Here is a 22,285-nt window from a genome sequence, read left to right on the forward strand (position 1 = left end):
AGTTTACTTAATTACCAATGTATTATTTCTAGAAATCAGTGGAGTTAAATATCAAAGATGTTTTAAATAACTCATTGAAATTCTTAGTTTTTGTACAGTTATGAATGAAAATAGCCAGAGTGACTATAATCCTTTACTACACACTTGTACTTTATAGTTATTAAATAGTAAAATAACTCACCAGTAGATGATGCATTTTTTTCTGAAATACAACACAAAAATATGTTTTCAGTTAATCTTTATGTACATCTCATAATGTCTATCAATAATTTTTTCTAGGATGGACTTTGAAAAATAACACTAACAAGGTGCCAAAATATTTGCATCTTTTGACTTGAAGCTGTTGACCAGGTAAGACTCCTTGAAGTATCAATAGACAAACAGTTAAAATATTGGAAAGGACCTTGAGGAACCCAAAATTTTTTTTTATCCCGTGTAGTATCTTTACCAAGTGAGAAGTCTATGCATGAGATCTAAATGAAGGCATATAATTCCCCTTAGCCATGCCTTTCTATCCTCAAATAGAGCTGAGAGGTATAAAATTAATATATATGCATTTCAAATTCTTTCATTTCAGTTTATGCAATATATTTTATTTATGTTTATGTTTTGCTATGGCAAAAACCCTTTCATGCTTGACTGTTTTTATTTTTGATTCTTATTTTCTCTTTTCCTATTCACTCATTTTACTTTTTTTCTTCTATTTTTTTTTAAACGTTTATTTATTTTTGAAAGAGAGACAAAGTGTGAATGGAGGAGGGGCGGAGAGAGAGAGGAAGAGACAGAATCTGAAGCAGGCTCCAGGCTCTGAGCTATTAGCACAGAGCCTGAACTATCAGCACAGAGCCTGATGCAGGGCTCAAACCCACAAACCATGAGATCATGACCTGAGCTGAAAGTGGCCACTCAATTGATTGAGTCACCCAGGTGCCCCATCTTCTTCTATTCTGGCTACACATTATTGGTTTGGAAGTTTCTTCTTTTTAGAGAATAGAATACTTTTTTTTATAATATTTTTATTTATTTCTAGGAGAAAGAGAGAGAGACACCGTGAGCAGGGGAGGGTCAGAGAGAGAGGGAGACACAGACTCCGAAACAGGCTCCAGGCTCTGAGCTGGCAGTCAGCACAGAGCCCGACGCGGGGCCCGAACCCACGAAGCGCGAGATCATGACCTAAGCGAAAGTCGGACGCTTAACCGACTAAGCCACCCAGGCGCCCCGAGAATAGAATACTTTTTGTCTGACTCCTAATCATTTTTTGTTGACCAGTATTTTCTTCTCCTTTAAATAGAAATATAGTTGACATACAATATTACATTAGTTTCAAGTGTTCAATATAGTAATTCATCAATGATATACATCACAAAATGCTCACCATGATAAGTATAGTCACTACCATTATACAATGTTATTATAACACTATTGACTGTATTCCCTATGCTGTACTTTTCATGCTATGTGTATAATTAATGTAAAAAGATCATAGATATTTCATGTATACAATTTTATGTGTTTGGAGATAAATATACATCAATGAAACCATCATCACAATCAATGTCATAATATTATCCATCACCTGCAAAAGTTTCCTCCTGCACTTTTTGTTATTTTCTTTTTTCTTTTGCATTCTTTTTAAAATTTAAAAATTTAAAATTTTAATCAACTGATGCTCATCATGACAAGTGACTTTCTAGTCTCCATTACCTATTTTACCCATCCTCCCACCCACCTCTCCTCTGGTAACTATCAGTTTGTTCTCTATAGATATAAATATTTTTCTTGGTTTATGTCTCTCTCATTCTCTCTACTTCCTTTTATTCACTTGTTTCATTTCATAAATTTCACATATGAGTGAAATCATATGGGATTTGTCTTTCTCTGACTGACTTATTTCACTTAGCATTATACCATTATACCATCTAGCTCCATCCATGTCGTTGCAAATGGCAAGATTTCATTCTATCACTGAATAATGTTTGATTGGATATATATATATATACACACACACACACAGATGCCACATCTTCTTTATCTATTCACCAATCGGTAGATGCTTGGGCTACTTCTATATTTTGGCTATTGTAAATAATGCTGCCATAAATATAGGGTGCATATATTCCTTTGAATTACCTTTTTACTTTTATTTTTTACTGTTTTTATTTATATTTGAGAGAGAGGGGGAGGGAAGCGGCAGAGACAGAGGGAGACACAGAATCCAAAACAGGCTCCAGCCTCTGAGCTGTCAGCACAGAGCACAAAGCGGGGCTATGACTCATGAACAGTGAGATCGAGACGTGAGCCGAAGTTGGACACTTAACAAAGTGAGCCACCCAGGCGACCATGAATTAGTGTTTTTGTATTCTTTGCATAAATACCCAGTAGTGCAATTGCTGGATTATACAGTAGTTCTATTTTTTTACCTTTTGAGGAAACTCCATACTGTTTTCCAGAGTGGTTGCATGAGTTTGCATTCCCACCAACAGTGCAACAGGGTTCCTTTTTCTCCACATCCTTACCAACACTTGTTGTTTCCTGTGTTGTTGATGTTAGCCATTCTGACAAGTGTGAGGTGATGTTCATTGTAGTTTGCTTTGCATTTTCCTGATGATAAGTGATAATGAGCATCTGTTCATGTGTCTGTTGGCCATCTGTTCGTCTTCTTTGGGAAAATGTCTTCATGTCTTCTGTCCAATTTTAATTGGATTATTTGTTTCTTGCATGGTGAGTTGTAGAATTTCTTTATATATTTTGGATACTAACCCTTTGTTATATACATCATTTGCAAATATCTTCTCCCATTCTGTAGATTGCCTCTAGTTTTGTTGATTATTTCCTTTGCTGTGTAGAGGTTTTATTTTAATGTAGTCTCAATAGCTTGTTTTTGTTTTTGTTTTCCTTGCCTCGGTGACTTAACTAGATAGATGTTGCTCCAGCTGATGTCAAAGAAATTATGGCATGTGTTCTTTTCTAAGATTTTTATGGTTTCATGAATTAACATTTAGGTCTTAGGACATTTTTAGTTTTTTTTTTTTTTTTTTTTGGTTTGGTGTAAGAAAGTGGTACAGTTTATTCTTTTGCACGTTGCTGTCCAGTTTTACCAACACTATTTGTTGAAAAGACTGCCTTTTTCTCATTGGATATTCTTTCCTGCATTGTCCAGATGAAATGACTATATAATTGTGGTTTATTTCTGGGCTTTCTGTTCGGTTCTATTGATTTAGGTGTCTATTTTTGTGCCAGTACATATTGATTTGATAACTACAGCTTTGAAATATAACTTGAAGTTGGGAATTGTAGTGTCTCCAGCCTTGCTCCTTTTTTTTTTCCAGACTACTTTGGGTATTTGGGTTCTTTTGTGGTTCCATACAAATTTTAAGATTGTTCTATTTCTGTGAAAAATGTTGGGAAAATATTGGTATTCTGGTAGGGATTGGATTAAATATATAATGCTTTGAGTAGTGTAGGTATTTAAAAAAATTTTGTTCTCCTAATTCAAATGCATGGAATGTCTTTCTATTTCTTTGTGTCCTCTTCAACTTCTTTCATCAATGTTAAATATTTTTCAGAGTATAGGTTTTTTACCTTTTTGATTAGCTTTATTCCTAGGCATTATATTATTTGGGGTACAATTGTAAATGGGATTATTTTCTTAATTTCTCTTTCTGATGGCTCATTATTGGTGTATAGAAATGAACAGTTGTCTGTACATTGATTCTGTACATTGTGACTTTATTGACTTCATGTATCAGTTCTAGCAAAGTTTTGGTGGAATCACTCAGTTATGTATAGAGTATCATGTCATCTTCAAATAAGCAAAGTTTTAATTCTTTCTCACCAATTTGTGTATCTTTTATTTCTTTATGTTTTCTGATTGCTGAGGCTAGGACTTCCAGTACTATGCTGAATAAAAGTGGACAGAGTGGACATCCTTGTCTTGTTCCTGACCTTAAGGGAAAAGTTCTCAGTTTTTCCCTATCAAGGATGATGTTAGCTGTGGTTTTTTTCATATATGGCCCTGATTATGTTGAGGTAGGTATTTTTTAAACCTATATTCTTGAGGGTTTTTATTATACATGGATGTTTTACTTTGTCAGATGCTTTTTCTGCATCTATTAAAAGGACCATATGGTTTTTATTCTTTCTCTTATTGATGTGATGTATCACATTGATTGATTTGAGAATGTTAGATCACACTTGTAACCCAGGATTAAATCCCAAATGATTGTGGTGAATGGGTGTATGATTTATTTAATGTATTGTTGGATTCAGTTTGCTTGTATTTTGTTGAGGATTTTTGCATCAGTGTTCATCAGAGATGTTGGTCTGTAGTTTGTTTATTAGATCTTTAACTGATTTTGTTATCAGAGTCATGCTGGCCTCATAACATAAATTTAGATGGTTTTCTTTTTCTTTTCCTTTTTTTGGGAGGGGGATAGTTTTTGAAGACTAGGTACTAACTCTTCTTTAAATCTTCGGCAGCATTCACCTGTGAATCCACCTGGTCCTGGTCATTGGTTTGTTAGGAGTTTTTTTGTTTTTTTTTTTAATGTTTATTTATTTATCTTGAGAGAGACCAGGAGTGAGAGAGTGCAGGGAAGGGGCAGAGAGAGAGAGAGAGAAAGAGAGGGAAAGAGAATCACAAGCAAGTTCTGTGCTGTCAGTGCAGAGCCTGATGAAGAGACATGGGGGTTAATCTTATGTACCATGAAATTACAACTTGAGGGGCGTCTGGGTGGCTTAGTCGGTTAAGCGTCCGACTTTCGCTTGGGTCATGATCTCGCGGTTCGTGGGTTCGAGCTCCGCGTCGGGCTCTGTGCTGACTGCCAGCTCAGAGACTGGAGCCTGTTTCAGTCTGTGACTCCCTCTCTCTCTGACCCTCCCCTGCTCACGCTGTCTCTCTCTCTTAGAAATGGATAAAACATTTAAAAAATAAAAATAAATAAAAACAAAAAGAAATTACAACTTGAGCTGAGGTCAAGTGTTGGATTTATAACTGATTGAGCCACCTAGACACCCTTGTTGGAAGTTTTTTGATTATTGATTTAATTTCTTTGCTGGTAATTGGTCTGTTCAAATTTTCTATTTCTTTCTGCTTCAGTTTTTGTAGGTTTTATATTTCTAGGAACTTATCCATTTCTTGGAGATTGTGTAATTTTTTGGCATATCTTTTTTATAATATTATCTTATAATTCTGTGGTATTGGTTGTTATTTTTTCTATTTCATTTGTGATTTTATGTATTTGGGTCCTTTTCTCTACAACTTCATTAATTCTATTGATTTTTTCAAAGAACCAGCTCTTGGTTTCACTGATCTTTTCTACTGTTATGTTTCTGTTTTTGTTTTGTCTTTCTTGTTTTTGTTTTTGTTTCTGTTTTTTGTTTGTTTGTTTGTTTGTTTATTTAGGTTGTATATCATATATGTCTGCTGTAATCATTATTATTTCTTTCCTTCTTTCATTCTCCCAGCTTTTGGCTTCTTTTGTTTTTCTATTTCTAGCCCCTGTATGTGTGGGGTTAGGGTTTTTATTTGTGATTTTCTTGCTTCTTGAGGTGAGTCTGTATTACTATAAACTTCCCTCTTAGAATTACTTTTGCTGCATCCAGTAGTTTTGAACCATTGTTTTTCATTTTCATTTGGTTCATCTAGTTTTATATTTCTTCTTTGATTTCCTGGTTGACTCATTTTTTAATTTATTTTGTGGTCTGAAGATTCTCTGATCCTTTCTTATCTCTCTTGTTCTCAGGGTTTTCTCTTTTGTTTTGTTTTTTTTTTTTAGTGACGTATTTGGATTTCTTTCTCTTTATTCTTTGCATATTTATTAGTGTTTTTTGATATAAGTTTACTATTAGGTTTAGTTGCAATTCATATAACCTCCATGTCATTTAACCTCCACGTATTTTTGGTGTTTCCAGATGTTTTCTTGTGGTTGACCTCTAGTTTCATAGAAAAGATGCATGGTATGACTTCAATCTTCTTAAATATGTTGCAGCTTTTTTTGTGGCCTAATATGTGATCTATTCTGGAGGATGTCCCATCTATATTTGAAAAGAATGTGTATTCTGTTATTTAAAGATGAAAGGTTCTGAGTGTATATGTTAAATCCAAGTGTTCCAATGTGTCATTCAAAGCTATTGTTTCTTCGTTGATTTTCGGTTTAGATGATTTGTCCATTGCTATAAGAGGACTGTTAAAGTCTGCTACTATTATTGTATTATATTTTTTCTTTTTCTTTTTTTTTGAAAGAGAGAGAGACAGAGACAGAGACATAGAGAAAGAAGCAAGGGAGGGGCAGAAGGAAAGAGAGGGAGAGAGAGAATCCCAAGGAGGTTCCACGTTGTCAGTGCAGAGCCTGATATGAGGCTTGAACTCATGAACCATGAGATCATGACCTAAGCTGAAATCAAGAGTCAGATACTTAACTGACTGAGCCACCCAGGTGCCCCTACTATTATTGTATTATTGTAGATTAGCTCCTTTATGTTTGTGATTCACTGTTTTATGTATTTGTGTGTTTCTGCATTGGCTGCATACAAATTTGCAATTGTTATATCTTTTTGTTAGATTGTTCCTTTTATTATCACTTAGTGTCCTTCTTTGTCTCGTTTCAGTCTTTGTTTTAAAGACTTTGCTTTGTATATAACCTCTTCTGCATATAGCAGTCTATACTAAGTTGGTGATCATTTAAGTTTGAACCCATTCTTTTCTCCTCTCCTTCCCACATTTTAAGTATATGTGTCATATTTTACATCCTTTAATTTTGTGAGTTTCTTGACTGATTTTTTAAATGGAAATATTCATTTTTCCTGCTTTTGTGTTTCTTGTGTTCCTACTGTCATTTCTGGTCTTTCATTTCCACTTGAGGAGTCCCATTTAATATTTCTTGAAGGGGTGGTTTAGTGGTCATGAACTCTAATGTTTGTTTGCCTGGGAAACTATCTCTCATTCCATGATAACCTTGCTAGATAGAGTGTTCTTGGCAGCAATTTTTTCCCATTTAGCAGTTTGAATATATTGTATCACTCCTTTTTGGCTTGGAAAGTTTTTGCTGAAAATCCCCTATGGCCAGTGTGGTATCCTTTGTATGTAATTGTCTTTTTTTACTTGTTACTTTTAATATTTTTTTTTATCACTACTACTTTTTATTTTAATTACAATGTCATGATTTGGATCTGCTTCCATAAATTTCGATGGAGATTTTCTGTGCCTTCTGAATCTGGATACCTGTTTTCTTTCCCAGATTAGGGGTGTTCTCAGCTACTATTTCCTCTAAACATTTTCTTCCCCCTTTGCTCTCTTTTCTTCTGAGACTCCAAATGTACAAATATTATTATGTTTGATGGAGTCATTGCATTCTCTAAGTCTATTCTCATTTTGCATAATTCTTTTCTCTCTCATTTGTTTAGCTTAATAGCTTCCCTTACTATAAATTCTAGGTCACTGTTTTGTTTCTCTCTTCTTCCACTCTGTTGTCCATTTCATCGAGCATTTTTCTCATTTTGTTTATTGAGCCCTTTATCTCTGCTATCTTATTTTTTATGTCTGTGTTAATGGTCTCACTGATGTTCTCCATGCTTTTTGCAAGTTCTGTGAGTATCCTTACTATTGCTTTAAATTCTCTAACAGGCATGTTACATATATCTGTTATACTTAGATCTCTGACCACGACCTTGTCCTGTTCTTTCACTTGGGACAAATTCCTCTGTCTTCTCATTTTGTATAAATGTCTGTGCCCTGTTTTCTCTGTGTTAGGAAAGTCAGCTTTGCCTCCTATTCTCAAGCACAATGGCTTTATGAAGAAGAGGTCCTGTAGTGCCTGCAGTGCAGTGTGCCCTGTTCCACAGGGCCTGGCACTTATGGGAGTGTCTCCAATGTATGACATGTGTGCTCTGCTGTGTCCTGACCACTTATCCTTCAGGCCAGTCATATGCAGACACTTTTTCTTTTTTCCTGTTGTGAGCAGTGTTTGGTCCCTGGTCTGAATGTGATGTTTTAACTAGGTGTGCTCTGATCTGCTTATGAAATTAGGCTTGTCACTACTGCCACCAAAACGGAGCCTCAACAAAACTCTCAGGTCAGGAGATGCATGTTGGGTAGATTCTTCCGGAGCAGGCAACCCCCATTACTGGGACTGAGGCAAGCATGAGTGGGAAGGGCAGTTCTACCAGTGCATGGGAGAGGCAGCAGTGCTTTGTGTAACCTGGTTAGGTTGTAAGTGTTGGTGCTGTGCTGGTTACTATAGGTGTATTTATGTTGTATTTATGTTTTATGCTGAGAATAAGGGGAGGAAAATGGTTCCTTTTTTTCTGGAGGAGTTTCTCTGTAAATGCTGCCTCTGGGACATGCTACAAATTGAGCAACTAACCTTCCCACTGTGTGCCCTAGGTACTCTTCAGATTACTGTTTCCATGCTATATATCCATGGATTATTTGTGCTGCCTTTTCCCAAGAGCAACCCAAATGCCCTCTGAGCTCTCACAGAGCCTAACACACTGGCCTTTAGAACTCTAGTCTTTAAGCCCTACTGGTGTAAGAACTCATAAAATTTGATTCTTCTCATTTTGCAAGCTTATCGCTATGGGGATTCTTCTTCCAGTGTGGGCTCCCTTGTGTGCTAGTCTGTCTTTTCACTCTTCTCTGTGACCACAACTCCCTCTTCACCACAGTGGCCATGATCTGTTTCTCTCTTAAGGCATGTCTCTGCACTTCCTACCTTCTTTGATGTAGCTTCTCTCTGCCTTTAATTGTGGAGTTTGTTCTGCCAGTCTTCAGGTTGATATCTGGGGTATTTAGGATGATTTGACAGTTATTTTGTTGTATTCATAGGGATAGGTGAGCCTAGGCTCCTCCTAATCTATCACCATCTTTCTCTCCTCTCTTTTGTTTTCTTGTGTTATTGATTTTCTATTTTTTTATATTCAAGTTAGTTAACATTCAGTGTAGTCTTAGTTTCAGGAGCAGAACCCAGTGATTCATATCTTATATATGATGCTTAGTGCCCATCCCCAAAACTGCCCTTCTTAATGCCTGTCACCACTTAATGCCCCCTCAAGCCCCATTCTCGAACAACCCTCAGTTTGTTCTTTGTATTTAAGAGTCTCTTATGGTTTGTCTCCCTCTCTATTTATCTTATATTTCCTTCCCTTCTCCTATCTTCAGCTGCTATGATTCTCCAATTCCACATATCAGAAGAATCATATGATATCTGTCTTTCTTTGACTGACTTATTTCCCTTAGCATAATACCTTCCAGTTCCATTCATGTTGTCGCAAATGGCAAGATTTCCTTCTTTTTCATTGCTGTGTTATATATATACATATACATATATACATACATATATACATACATATATATATATATGCCACATCTTCTTTATCCATTCATCAGTTGGTGGACATTCGGGCTCTTTCCATACTTTTGCTATTGTTGATAGTGCTGCTGTAAACATTGGGGTGCATGTGTCCCTTCAAATCACCATTTTTATATCCTTTGGATAAATTCCTAGTAATGCAGTTGTTGGGTCATAGGATAGTTCTATTTGAAATTTTTTGAGGAAGCTCCAAATGGTTTTTCAGAGTAGCTGCACCAGTTTGCACTCCCAACAATGCAAAAGGGTTCCTCTTTCTCTACATCTTGGCCAATATCTGTTGTTTCCTGAGTTGTTAATTTTAGCCATTCTGACAGGTGTGAGATGGTATCTCATTGTGATTTTGATTTGTATTTCCCTGAGGATGAGTGTTGCTGAACGTGTTTTCATGTGTCCATTAGCCACCTGGATGTCTTCTTTGGAAAACTGTCTATTCATATCTTCTGCCTATTTTGCCACCGGATTATTTGTTTTCTTTGGGGGGTGTTGAGCTTGGTAAGTACTTTATATATTTTGGATACTAACCTTTTGTCCAATATGTCATTTGCAAATATCTTCTCCCATCTGTTGTTTGCCTTCTAGTTTAATTGACTGTTCCCTTTGCTGTGCAGAAGGTTTTCATCTTTTTTTTTTTTAATGTTTTATTTATTTCTAGGAGAGAGAGAAACAGCGTGAGCAGGGGAGGGTCAGAGAGAGAGGGAGTCACAGACTGAAACAGGCTCCAGGCTCTGAGCTGGCAGTCAGCACAGAGCCCGACGCGGGGCTCGAACCCACGAACCGCAAGATCATGACCTAAGCGAAAGTCGGACGCTTAACCGACTAAACCACCCAGGTGCCCCCAGAAAGTTTTCATCTTGATGAGGTCCCAATAGTTCATTTTTACTTTTGTTTTCCTTGCCTCTGGAGACACGTCAAGTTGGAAGTTGCTGCAGCCTCGGTCAACAAGGTTTCTGCCTGTTTTCTCCTGTAGGATTTTAATGGTTTCCTGTCTCACATTAAAGTCTTTCATCTGTTATGAATTTATTTTTGTGTATAGTGTAAGAAAGTCATTCAATTTCATTCTTCTGCATGTTGCAGTACAGTTCTAGTAGCACAATTTGCTAAAGTCTCATTATAGAGTGTCTTTTTTCAATTGGATACTCTTTTTTGCATTGTTGAAAATTAGTTGGCTGTATATTTGTGGGTCTTATACAGGGTTCTCTATTCTATTCCATTGATCTGTTTGTCTGTATTCATGCCAGAACCATGCAGTCTTGATGACTAAAGCTTTGTAATACAGGTTAAAGTCTGGGATTTCCATGCTCCCAGCTTTAGTTTTCTTTTCCAACATTATTTGGCTATTTGGGTCTTTTCTGGTTCCATAAAAAATTTTAAGACTGTTCATTCTAGCTCTGTGAAGAATGCTGGTGTTATTTTGATAGGGATTGCATTGAATGTGTAGATTGCTTCTAGTAGTATCAACATTTTAACAATACTTGTTCTTCAGATCCATGAGTGTGGAATGCTTTTCCATTTCTTTGTGTGTTCTTCAATTCCTTTCATAAGATTTCTATAGTTTTCAGCATACAGATCTTTTGTTTCTTTAGTTAGGTTTATTCCTAGATATCTTATGGTTTTGGGTGCAGTTGTAAATGGGATCAATTCTTTGATATCTTTTTCTGCTGATTCATTATTGGTGTATAAAATGCGACTTACTTCTGTACATTGATTTTTCTTTTTTCCTTTTTTTTTTTTTTNAGCCAGGCGCCCCTCTGTACACTGATTTCACATGCTGTGATTTTGCTGAATTCATGTATCAGCTCTAGCAGTTTTTGGGTAGAGTCTTTCAGGTTTTCCATGTAGAGTATCATATCACCTGTGAAGAGTGAAAGTTTTACTTCTTCCTTGCCAATATGAATGCTTTTTATTTCATTTTGTCTGATTGCTGAGGCTAGGACTTCCAACACTATGTTGAATAACAGTGGTGAGAAAGGGCATCCCTGTTATTTTCCTTGTCTTAGGAGGAGAGCTCTCAGTTTTTCCTCACTGAGGATGATATTAGCTGTGGGCCTATCATTTATGGCTTTTATGATGTTAAAATATGTTCTTTCTATCCTGACTTTCTTGAAGGTTTTTATCAAGAAAGGATGCTATGTTTTGTCAAAAGCTTTTTCTGTATCTATTAAAAAGATTATATGGTTCTTATCCTTTCTTCTATTATCACAGTGATTGATTTGCAAATATTGAACTAGCCTTGCAGCCAAGGAATAAATTCCCCTTGATTGTGGTGAATAATTATTTTAATACACTGTTAAATTCAACTTGTTGGTATCTTGTTGAGAATTTCTGGACCTGTGTTCCTCAGGAATATTGGCCTATAATTCTCTTTGTTAGTGGGGTCTTTGGTTTTGGAATCAAAGTAATGCTGGCTTTATATAATTAGTTTGGATGCTCTACCTCCATTTCGATTTTTTGGAACAGTTTGCGAAGAATAGATACTAACTTTCCTTTAAATGTCTGGTAGAATTCCCCCTGGAAACATCTGTCTCAGAACTCTTATTTGTTGGGAGATTTTTGATAGCTGATTCAATTTCTTTATGGTTATGGCTCTGTTCAAAATTTCTATTTCTTCCCATTTAAGTTTTGGTAGTGTGTGAGTCTCTAGGAATTGTTTCATTTCTTCCAGATTGTCCAGTTTGTTCACATATAATTTTTCTTAGTATTCTCTTATAATTCTTTGTATTTCTGTATTATTGATTGTGATCTTTCCTCTGTCATACACAATTTTATCATAGGTGGTCCTCTTTCTTTTCTTTTTGGGAAGTCTGGTTAGGGGTTTATCAATTTTGTTTTTTCTTTCAGAAAGCCAGCTCTTACTTTTATTGACATGCTCTATTGGGTTTTTTGTTTTTTGATTCTAAATCATTTATTTCTGCTACAGTCTTTATTGTTCCCCTTCTTCTATTGGCCTTGGACTTTATCTGCTGCTTCTTTTCTAGCTCCTTTAGATGGGAGGTTAGATTGTGTATTTGGGACCTTTCTTACTTCCTGAGGTAGGCCTAAATTGCAATGTATTTTCCTCTTAGAACTGCCTTTGCTGCATCCTAAAGGGTTTAGGCTGTTTTGTTTTCATTTTCATTGACTTCCATGTATTTTTAAATATCTTCTTTAATTTCCTCATTAACTTATTCATTCTTAAATAGGATGTTTTTTAACCTCCATGTATTTGGGGGCTTTCCAAATTTTTTCTTGTGGTTGATTTCAAGTTTCAAAATGTTGTGATCTGAAAATACGCATGGTATGATCTCAATCTTTTTGTACCTGTTGAAGGTTGATTTGTGGCCCATGTGTGATTTATTTTGGAAAATATTTCATATGCAGTCAAAAAGAATGTGTATTCTACTGCATTAGGATTAAATATTCTGAATGTATCTATTAAGTCCATCTGGCCCAATGTGTCATTCAGTACTGTTGTTTCTTTATTGATTTTCTGCCTAGATAATCTGTCCATTGTTGTTAGGTGGAGTATTAAAGTCTTCTACAATTATGATGCTATTATCAATAATTTTGCTTATGTTTGTGGTTAATAAATGTATATATTTGGGGGCACAAATATTTATAATTGTTAGCTTTTCTTGATGGATAGACCCCTTAATTATGATATGCCTTTCTTTATCTTTTGTTATAGTCTTTGTTTTAAAATATAGTTTGTTTGATGTAAGTATGACTATACTGACTTTCTTTTGACATCCACTAGCCTGACAGATGGTTCTCCATCCCCTCACTTTCAATCTGTAGGTGTCCTTGTGTCTAAAATGAGTCCCTTGTAGGCAGCATATACATGGATCTTGTCTTTTCTTATCCATTCTGCTGCCCTATGTGTTTTTATTGGGGGCATTTAGTCCACTTACATTCAGAGTGATTATTGAAAGATATGAACTTAGTGCCATTATGTTTTCTGTAATTTCATGTTTCAGTGATGTTCTCTGGTCCTTTGTAGTCTTTGCTGATTTCCATTCAGAGTTCCACTTAGTATCTCTTGCAGGGCTGGTTTAGCGGTCACAAACTTTTTTGTTTTTTCTTTTGTCTGGGAAAGTCTTTATCTGTCCTCTATTCTGAATGACTCCCCTCGCTGGATAAAATCTTTTTGGCTGCATATTTTTCCTATCAGCACATTAAATATTTCCTGCCATTAACTTCTGGCCTCCTAAGTTTCAGAGGACAGGTCTGCTACTAACCTTATGTTTCTACCTACCCTTGTAGGTTAAGGCCCATTTGTCCTAGCTGCTTTCAGAATTCTCTCTTTATCTCTGTATTTTGCCATTTTCACTATGATATGTCCATGTGTTGGCCTGTTTTTGTTGATTTAAAAGGATTTTCCTGTGCCTCTAGGACTTGGATGCCTATTTCTTCCCCAGATTAGGGAAGTTCTCAACTATAATTTGTTCAAATAAACTTTTTTTTTTAAGTTTTTTTTTTAATGTTTTATTTATTTCTACGAGAGAGAGAGAGAGAGACACCATGAGCAGGGGAGGGTCAGAGAGAGAGAGGGAGTCACAGACTGAAACAGGCTCCAGGCTCTGAGCTGGCAGTCAGCACGGAGCCCGACGAGGAGCTCGAACCCATGAACCGCGAGATCATGACCTAAGCGAAAGTCGGACGCTTAACCGACTAAGCCACCCAGGCGCTCCTCAAATAAACCTTTTGCCCATTTCTCTCACTCTTCTTCTTCTAGAACTCTTATGATAAGTGTTTCATGGACTCACTTAGTTCTCTAAGTCTCCCATCATGATCTAGTAGTTTCCTTTCCCTTTTTTCAGCTTCATTATTTTACATGGAATTAATTTCCATAAAAATTTTATCTTCTATTTCACTTATTCTCTCCTCTGCTTCTTGAATTCTAGCTGTCACTGTATCTAGTTTATTTTACATCTCATTTATAGCATTTTGAAATTAATCCTGACTAGTTCCTAGTTTTGCTCTCTGCAGTAACAGTTTCTCTGGTGTCTTTTATGCTTATTTGAAGACCAGCTAGTAGTCTGATGGCTGTTATTATAAATTCTTGTGCAGATATTGTATCTGTTTTGAGCAATTCTCTGCCTGTGATTTCTTTTTGCACTTTTTTTGGGGGAGAGTTCTTCCATTTTGTCATTTTGGCTATGTTTCTGTCTTTTGTGTGTTTTAAAAGTTTGTTATGTGTCCTGAACCTTAGAGTACTACTATATTAAAAAGGGGTCATATATTGCCAGGGCCTGGCACTCATGGAAGTGTTTTTGGAATATTTTGTATGCACTTTGTTGTTGTGTTTTGGCTACTAAATCCCACTGCAGAGATCTGCAGAACTCCATCTTCTGTAGAGCTCCTTCTTGTTTGTAGTGGTGGAATGTTTGGACCTTCATAGATGTGCTTTAATTTGTTTGTTGAAGTAACCCTGGGGAAAAAAGGAAAGGGGAGTGGATCTGATCCCATAAAAAGAGAAACATAGAAGGGGAGAAAAGAAATCCAAACAGATAATAAAAAAGATATAAAGCTAAATCAAGATAAAGAGAGAGGAAAATAAGAAAAAGAAGAAAGGTAGAAGGTGGAGAAAGAATAGAATAAAATGCTTGATCAAAAAATTTATATGTATATATATTTTTTCCTATTTTTGTCATAAAAGCACTTAACATAAGATTTACTTAGCAAAATTTTAAGTATACAATAAATATTGTCAATCATAGGCCTTAGGTTATACAGTGAATTTCTAGAACTGAATTATTTTGCATAACTGAAACTTTGCCCCTTTTGATGGACACTTCTTGATTTTCCCCTCTCTTTTTCACTGCTTATTTTTTTAAAAAAATGTTTATTTATTTTTTTAAAGAGAGAGAGTGTGGAGGAAGGGGCAGAGAGAGAGGGAGACAGAGGCTCCAAAGTGATCTCCGTTTTGACAACAGAGAGTCCAATGGGAAGCTCAAACTCACAGTGATGAGCTGAAGTTGGATGCTTAACCAACCCAGGATCCCCTCTTTATCACCACTTCTATTTAACATAGTACTAGAAGTCCTAGCCAGAGCAATAGAAAATAAAAAGAAATGGAAGGTGTCCAAATCTGAAAGGAAGAAGTAATATGGTCTCTGCTTGCAGATGATATGAGCCAGTATGTTGAAAACCCTAAAGACTTCACAAACTCTTCAGAAAGCTATTAATATTAATAAATGAATTCAGCAAAGTTACAGGATAGAATATCAACATACAAAAATCAGTTGCATTTGTATACATTAATGATTTACCTGAAAAGGAAATTAATAAAACTATATCATTTACAATTGTATTAAAAAAAGATACTTAGGAATAAACTTAATCAAGAAGGTAAAAATACGTATATAGTGAAAACCACAAAACACTGATGAGAGGAATTAAAGAAGACAAATAAAAGGAGGGATATTTATTTTCATGGATTGGAAAAATTAATATTGTTAAAATGTCTTTACTACCCAAAACAATCTGATCTACAGATTCAATTTAATCCCCATCAGAATCCCAATGACTTTTTTTTTTTTTCCAGAAAATAATGCTAAATTGATATGGAACTACAGAAGACCTCAAAAAACCAAAGCAATTTTGGGCAATAACAAAGTTGGAGGAATACACTTTCTGATTTCCAAATGTAATACAAAGCTATAGTGTGATACTGGTATAAAAATGGATATACAGACCAATGGAACAGAATAGAGTCCAGAAATAATCTCACCCATATATGGTCAACTGATCTTTGACAAGAGAACCAAGAATACACAGTGGGGGAAAGAATAGTTTCTTCAATAAGTGATGTTGGGAAAAGTGGATATCCACATGTAAAATAATGAAGCAATTTTAATCTACAAATTAGGAGAAAATTTTGCCAATTATGTATTTGATAAAGGGTTAATGTATAATATATTAAAGGAACTCATACAACTCAACAACAATAACAACCAAAAATAACCAGATTAAAAACAAAAGACCTAGACAGACATTTCTTAAAAGAAGACATACAAATGATCAGCATGTATGAAAATGTTTTCAACATCACTAATCATCAGGGAAATGCAAATAAAAACCACAATGAGATAGCACTTCACATCTGTTCTGATGGATATAAAAAAAGGACAATTAGTGTTAGTGAGGATATATAGAAAATGGAGCCTTCATACACTGTTGGTGGGAATGTAAATTCTACAGCCGCTATGGAAAACACTATGGAGTTTTCTCAAGAAACAAAAAATGAAACAACCAAATGATCCATCAAGCCTAGTTCTCTCTATATATATATCTAAAAGAAATCAGTATCACGAAGAGAACCCTGCACTCCCATGTTTACTGCAGCATTATTCACCATAGCCAATTCATGGAAGCAATATAAATGATAGATGAATGGATAAAGAAAATATGGAATATGCATACAATTGAGTATTATTTGGCCATTAGAAAGAAGAAAGTCCTCTTGTCTGTGACATGAATAAAATTGGAGGACATTATGCTAAGTGAAGTCAGACATACAAGTACAAATACTGCATGATCTTAATTACATGTAAAATCTAAAATCGTCAAGCTCATAATAGCAAGAGTGGAATGATGATTACCATGGGCTAGGAAGAGGGAGAAATGGGGAGATATTAATTAATCAAAGGGCACAAACTTTTGGTTATACAAAATGAATAAGTCTGAGAGATCTGTACAGCATAGTGGCTATAGTCACTTTGATTGTATGCTTCAAAATGTGTTTCAAGGGTAGATCTTATGTTAATTGTTCTTATTACAAAAAAAAGGGTAAATAAAAGAGATGAAACTCTTGATGGTTAATGGTACAGATTATGGTGATGGTTTCATGGATGTATAGTTATCTCTCATCAAGTTATGTATGTAAACTATGTACAGTTTTTTGGATGTCAAAAAATTTAAAATAAAAAAAACCAATACCTTACAGATAAATAATAGAATCAATAAAAAACAAATAAAAATGACATAGTAGAATATGAAATATTAAAGAGTAATTCTAATGAGTCAAAAGCTGCTGTAGGAAATTGATGTACCTTACTACAATTCCATAACATTTTTGAATTATGTATGTAATTGGTTGAACAATAAAAATGTTAGAGGAAAGCCTCAAATATTAAACAAAATTAAAAAATCTTTTGTATAAATTCACAATATAATAAAACACTATAAGGTTTCCAAAGTTTATAAAGACACAATTTATTCCACATCTTCTTTGTCCATTCATCAGTCAATGGATATTTGGCTACTCCATAATTTTGGCTATTGTTGATAATGCTGCTATAAACATTGGGGTGCATGTTTTCCTATTTTGATTACAGTGTACATGTAAGTTTAAATTCTTTTCTTTATTACATTGTAGAGTCTAGACTTAACCATCTTCACAATTGTCTTTCCTAATTATAATATAAAGTATGTTGGATTTATTAACTACATTCTGCTTAGCTATTCCTCTAGAGCTATGTGTTTAAGATTTTTGCTAGATTTTGTCTTAGTATACAGTATTTTCTCTTAAAAACATGAATAACATATCTATTCCCTTATAATCCCACCAACATTGGGTTTTGTTAATCTCATATACAATAGATACTAAGTCATTGCATATTTAATTTGTATTTTCTGTTACATGAATTAACTACCTAGGACAGCATTTCTCTTATTAGTACCATCTATTAATTAATGTACTTTAATTTTTCCTTAAGATTCTGTTTTATTTGTTGAATGCAGTGATTGCTAAGGAATAAATAATTTTTCCCAACAGGAACCAGAAACAGAAATAAGGGGAAAAAAGTAATTCAAATCTAATGGACTTTAGATGGTAATTTACTAATGAATGATCAAGTTTCTGCTAAGAGCTAAACCTAAAAGGAAAAAAAAAATGGAATATGTTTAGGACATAGAAAGGTATAAAATAAAGGAATTAATATAGGCTTCAGGATTAGGATAAAGTTGTCAGTCATGGACTTCAATGGGCACCTCACAGAAGAGATATTCAAATAATTTTTTAAATGGGAGATAATTATGTTTTTTAAAAGATAATTAAAAGAGGTGAAAGTTTCCTATCATTTTAAAAAAGTTGACCCCTTTGGGGGCTTTCATTGTGCTTTCCCTTTTGTGGATCTTGCTTTTGAAGATACAGGCTTTAGCTACTTTTGTATTCTATCCAGTGCAAAGATGAGGTTGAAATCACTTAGGGAAAGTAGTAGATAGAACATTATGCTCTTTTCTATCACCCCTCTCTCTTTTCTCCAAACTGGACTCTCCTCATTTATAATATATAGAATGTATATTTTTATTTATTAAAAAAATTTTAAGTTTATTTATGTTGAGAGGGAGTGAGCAGTGGAGGGGTAGAGAGAGAGGGAAAGAGAGAGAATCCGAAGCAGGCTCTGCACCATCAGCACAGAGCCTGATGTGGGCCTGGAACTCAGGAACTGTGAGATCATGACCTGAGGGGAAACCAAGAATCAGATGCTTAACTGGCTGAGCCACCCAGGCACCCTAGAATATATATACATGTGTGTGTATATATACAGAGAATGAGAGGGGGAGGGGAGAGAGAGATGGGGACACAGAATCCGAAGCAGGCTCTAAGCTCTGAGCTGTTAGCACAGAGCCCGATGGTGGGGCTTGCACTGATGAAGGGTGAGATCATGACCTGAGCCAAAGCTGGATGCTTAACCAACTGAGCTACCCAGGCGCCCCTAGAATGTATATTTTTTAAAATGGTTGTGAAGGTTTCTGTTTTTCCTCTCTTAGTTAATCAATGCAATTAAAATTTCCTGGATACTATCAGTAATCTGCAAAATCTGACTAATGGAAAACAATGTGGAATGAGAAGTAATATTAAGATTTGCAGAGCTTGATATGCTAATGATCAGATTTTGCAAAAGGTCTTCATACACTTTGGTGTTCAGAAACCATTCAAACTGAGAAATGGTAATGAAACTTACTGAGGATGCTCTCAATATTTCCTAAAATACAAACACAAATAAATTAGGGTGGTTTGATTGATAGAAGATTAAGGATCTTCTTAACATTCTTATCTCTGTCAAGAAATAGCACTCCAAACCTTCCAATACTTGGTACTATGAGCCAAGGACAAAATGTTTTTATCTTTACAGTTAGATTATATTTATTCTTTTTCATTTTATGAGTACAATTAAATTTTTATGCTAAATAAGTTTCTGAGAAGGGAAGAGAGAAGTTAAAGCAAATAAGTGCTCTTATATGTGAAAAGCTGAATTTATTTAAGGTAGAGTTTACAAATATTTCTCATAATTCTAAATGGTAAAGGGCATTAGTTAATGAATGCAAAACTCACCTGTGGCTGCTGAATATTTCCCTAAAATAAAACAAAAGAGAGTAAGTTTGATGTGGTTTGCTAGCATACTTGATAAGAACTTTGTTTAGGCTTAAATTATCTTAGAACACTAATATCAGGCTATTTATGTTGATTAAATTACCAGGTGCCAAGCACTTGTATAAGAGCTTTATGTTATTAAAATTATTTAACTTCAGTTGCCCATGGTGAAGATTCTGCACATAGATTTTACTCAAAGTCACACAGCTAATAATTAGTGGAGCCAGGAGCTGCCCCCAAGAATCAGGATCTAGTCTTGCTTTGAAAAATCACCTTTTGGTCAATTTGGCATCATTATTTCCATACTGGTCTGAGTCTCTTAGACTTTTTTTTTTTTTTTTTTGTAGTGTTATACATAAAGCTCTGAGCTGACAGCACAGAGCTCGATGCAGGCTCGAACTCACAGACTGTGAGATCATGAACTGAGCCAAAGTCAGACGCTCAACCGACTGAGTCACCCAGGCACCACTATATTGACATTCTTAAGGAACTTTTTTATAGACCAATGTTATTCCTATTTTTATATGTAAGAAATGATTATATTAAAAATATTAACAATATAGCAGAATTCTGAGGAATGAAGAGATAAGAGTGAATATTAAACATGTGGGAGGTTAGAAGTGAAAACCCCTTTGGGCTCCTACGTGGCTCAGTTGGTTGAGCATCTGACTTCGGATCAGGTCATCATCTCACGGTTTGTGGGTTTGAGCCCCACATCTGACTTTGTGCTGACGGTGCAGAGCCTGGAGCCTGCTTGGGATTCTGTGTCTCCCTCTCTCTCTGCCCCTGTCCCATTCATGCTCTGTGTGGTGTCTCTCTCTCAAAATAACACATAAACATTAACTTCTTTTTTAATAAAAAAAAAATGAAAGCCCCTCAGACACTGTAGAAGATCAAAATATATTTGGAAAAGAACTTTCTCTGGGTTCCATTGTATTTACTAAAATATAATACTTAAAGATATAGGTGGTTTTGGTCTAAGAGGAGACTAGCCTTTTCTGTAAATCCTTTAAAAATCCAATAGATTAAAAATTCACCTGGGGTGCCTGCGTGGCTCAGTCAGTTAAGCGTCCAACTTCAGCTCAGGTCATGATCTCAATAGTTTGTGGGTTCGAGCCCCGCATCAGGCTCTGTGCTGACAGCTCAGAGCCTGGAGCCTGTTGAAGATTCTGTGTCTCCCTCTCTCTCTGACCCTCCCCTGCTCATGCTGTCTCTCTCTCTCTCTCTCTCTCTCAGAAATAAATAAAACATTAAAAAATTTAAAAATTCACCTGATCCTAAAATTTATAATTCAGTTTTATGAAAGTAATATATATTTTAAAACTTCATTTCATTTTATAAACATAAGAAAAACTGCAATATTCTGACCCCTCCCTTTTTTTTTTTTTTTTCCAATTTTTCATCCTTGGAAGGAACCACTTTTAACACCCTTTTGTTACTTTCTTGAGTTTTTACATCTGCTTTTCTAAATAACATATCTATAGAGTTTTATATTGATTTATAAAATTCCATCTTAATATTTGACTTCTTACCAGGCTTGACATTTTAAAAGTAATTTTAATTTCAGGGGCCTCTTGGTGGCTCAGCTGGCTAAGCATCAGACTCTTTTTTTTTTTTTTTTTTGGCTCTTGATATCTACTCAGGTCATGATCTCATGGTTGGTGGGATTGAGCCCTGTGTCGGATTCTGTGCTGACAGTGCAGAACCTGCTTGAGATTCTCTCTTTCCCTCCCTGCTTTTTCCCTGCTCACTGTCTCTCTCTCTCTTTTTCTCAAAATAAATAAATAAAATTAAAAAATAAAAATAAATAAATTTTATTTCCAGTATAGCTAACTAATATATTAATTTCAAGTGTACAATCTAGTGATTCAACAATTCTATACATTACTCAGTGCTCATCACACTAAGTGTACATGTATTCCCCTTCTCCTACTTCACCCATCCATCCCTCTACCCACCTCCCTCTGGTTACCATCAATTTGTCCTCTATAGTTAGGAGTTTGCCTCTTGATTTGTCTCTCTTTTTTCTTTGTTTTATATCTTAAATTCCGCATATGAGTGAAATCATATGGTATGATTTGGTCTTTTTCTGGCTTTCTTCACTTGGCATTATAGCCTCTAGATTCACCCATGTTGTTGCAAATAGCAAATTTCATTGTTTTTGATGGTTGAGTAGTATTTCAGTGTGTGTGTGTGTGTGTGTATTCCATAATTAAGCTATTGTAAATAATGCTACAGTAAATTTAGGGATGCATTTATCTTTTTGAGTTAGTGTTTTTGTATTTTTTTCTTACCAAGCTTTTAAATATTACTGTTTCCTCTTTCCCCCACCATGTACATCCCCTCCTCCAATCCTTCCAATATAGTTTGTCACAATTTTTGCTAAATAAATATATCCAGTGATACATTGTCATAACCCAGCATATCTCCACAGCTAAGGCATATATTACACTTGGTTATATTGTGCTTAATGTACAACTCTTTGTATTGCCACCACTTAATCTTTTCCTTTTTTTTTTTTTTTTAACAGCTTGTTTAATTTGTTCTTTCACTTTTATGG

General features: G+C 35.2%; 1 protein-coding gene across 1 annotated transcript in view; it reads right to left on the bottom strand.

Moving 5' to 3' along the window:
* LOC144229016 (uncharacterized) overlaps nucleotides 1-22,285 on the bottom strand; it is a 166,554-nt gene that overhangs the window by 60,415 nt on the left and 83,854 nt on the right. Inside the window, exons 15-17 of the mRNA XM_077760966.1 lie at nucleotides 19,687-19,707; nucleotides 19,316-19,336; nucleotides 182-202 (exon numbers count right to left, since the gene is read on the bottom strand). Of these exons, the coding sequence (XP_077617092.1) occupies nucleotides 182-202; nucleotides 19,316-19,336; nucleotides 19,687-19,707 (63 nt within the window). The remainder of the gene's footprint in view (nucleotides 1-181; nucleotides 203-19,315; nucleotides 19,337-19,686; nucleotides 19,708-22,285) is intronic.

The sequence above is a fragment of the Crocuta crocuta genome, unplaced genomic scaffold, assembly GCF_008692635.1.
Source record: "Crocuta crocuta isolate KB4526 unplaced genomic scaffold, BGI_CrCroc_1.0 scaffold762, whole genome shotgun sequence".
Lineage (NCBI taxonomy): Eukaryota > Metazoa > Chordata > Mammalia > Carnivora > Hyaenidae > Crocuta > Crocuta crocuta.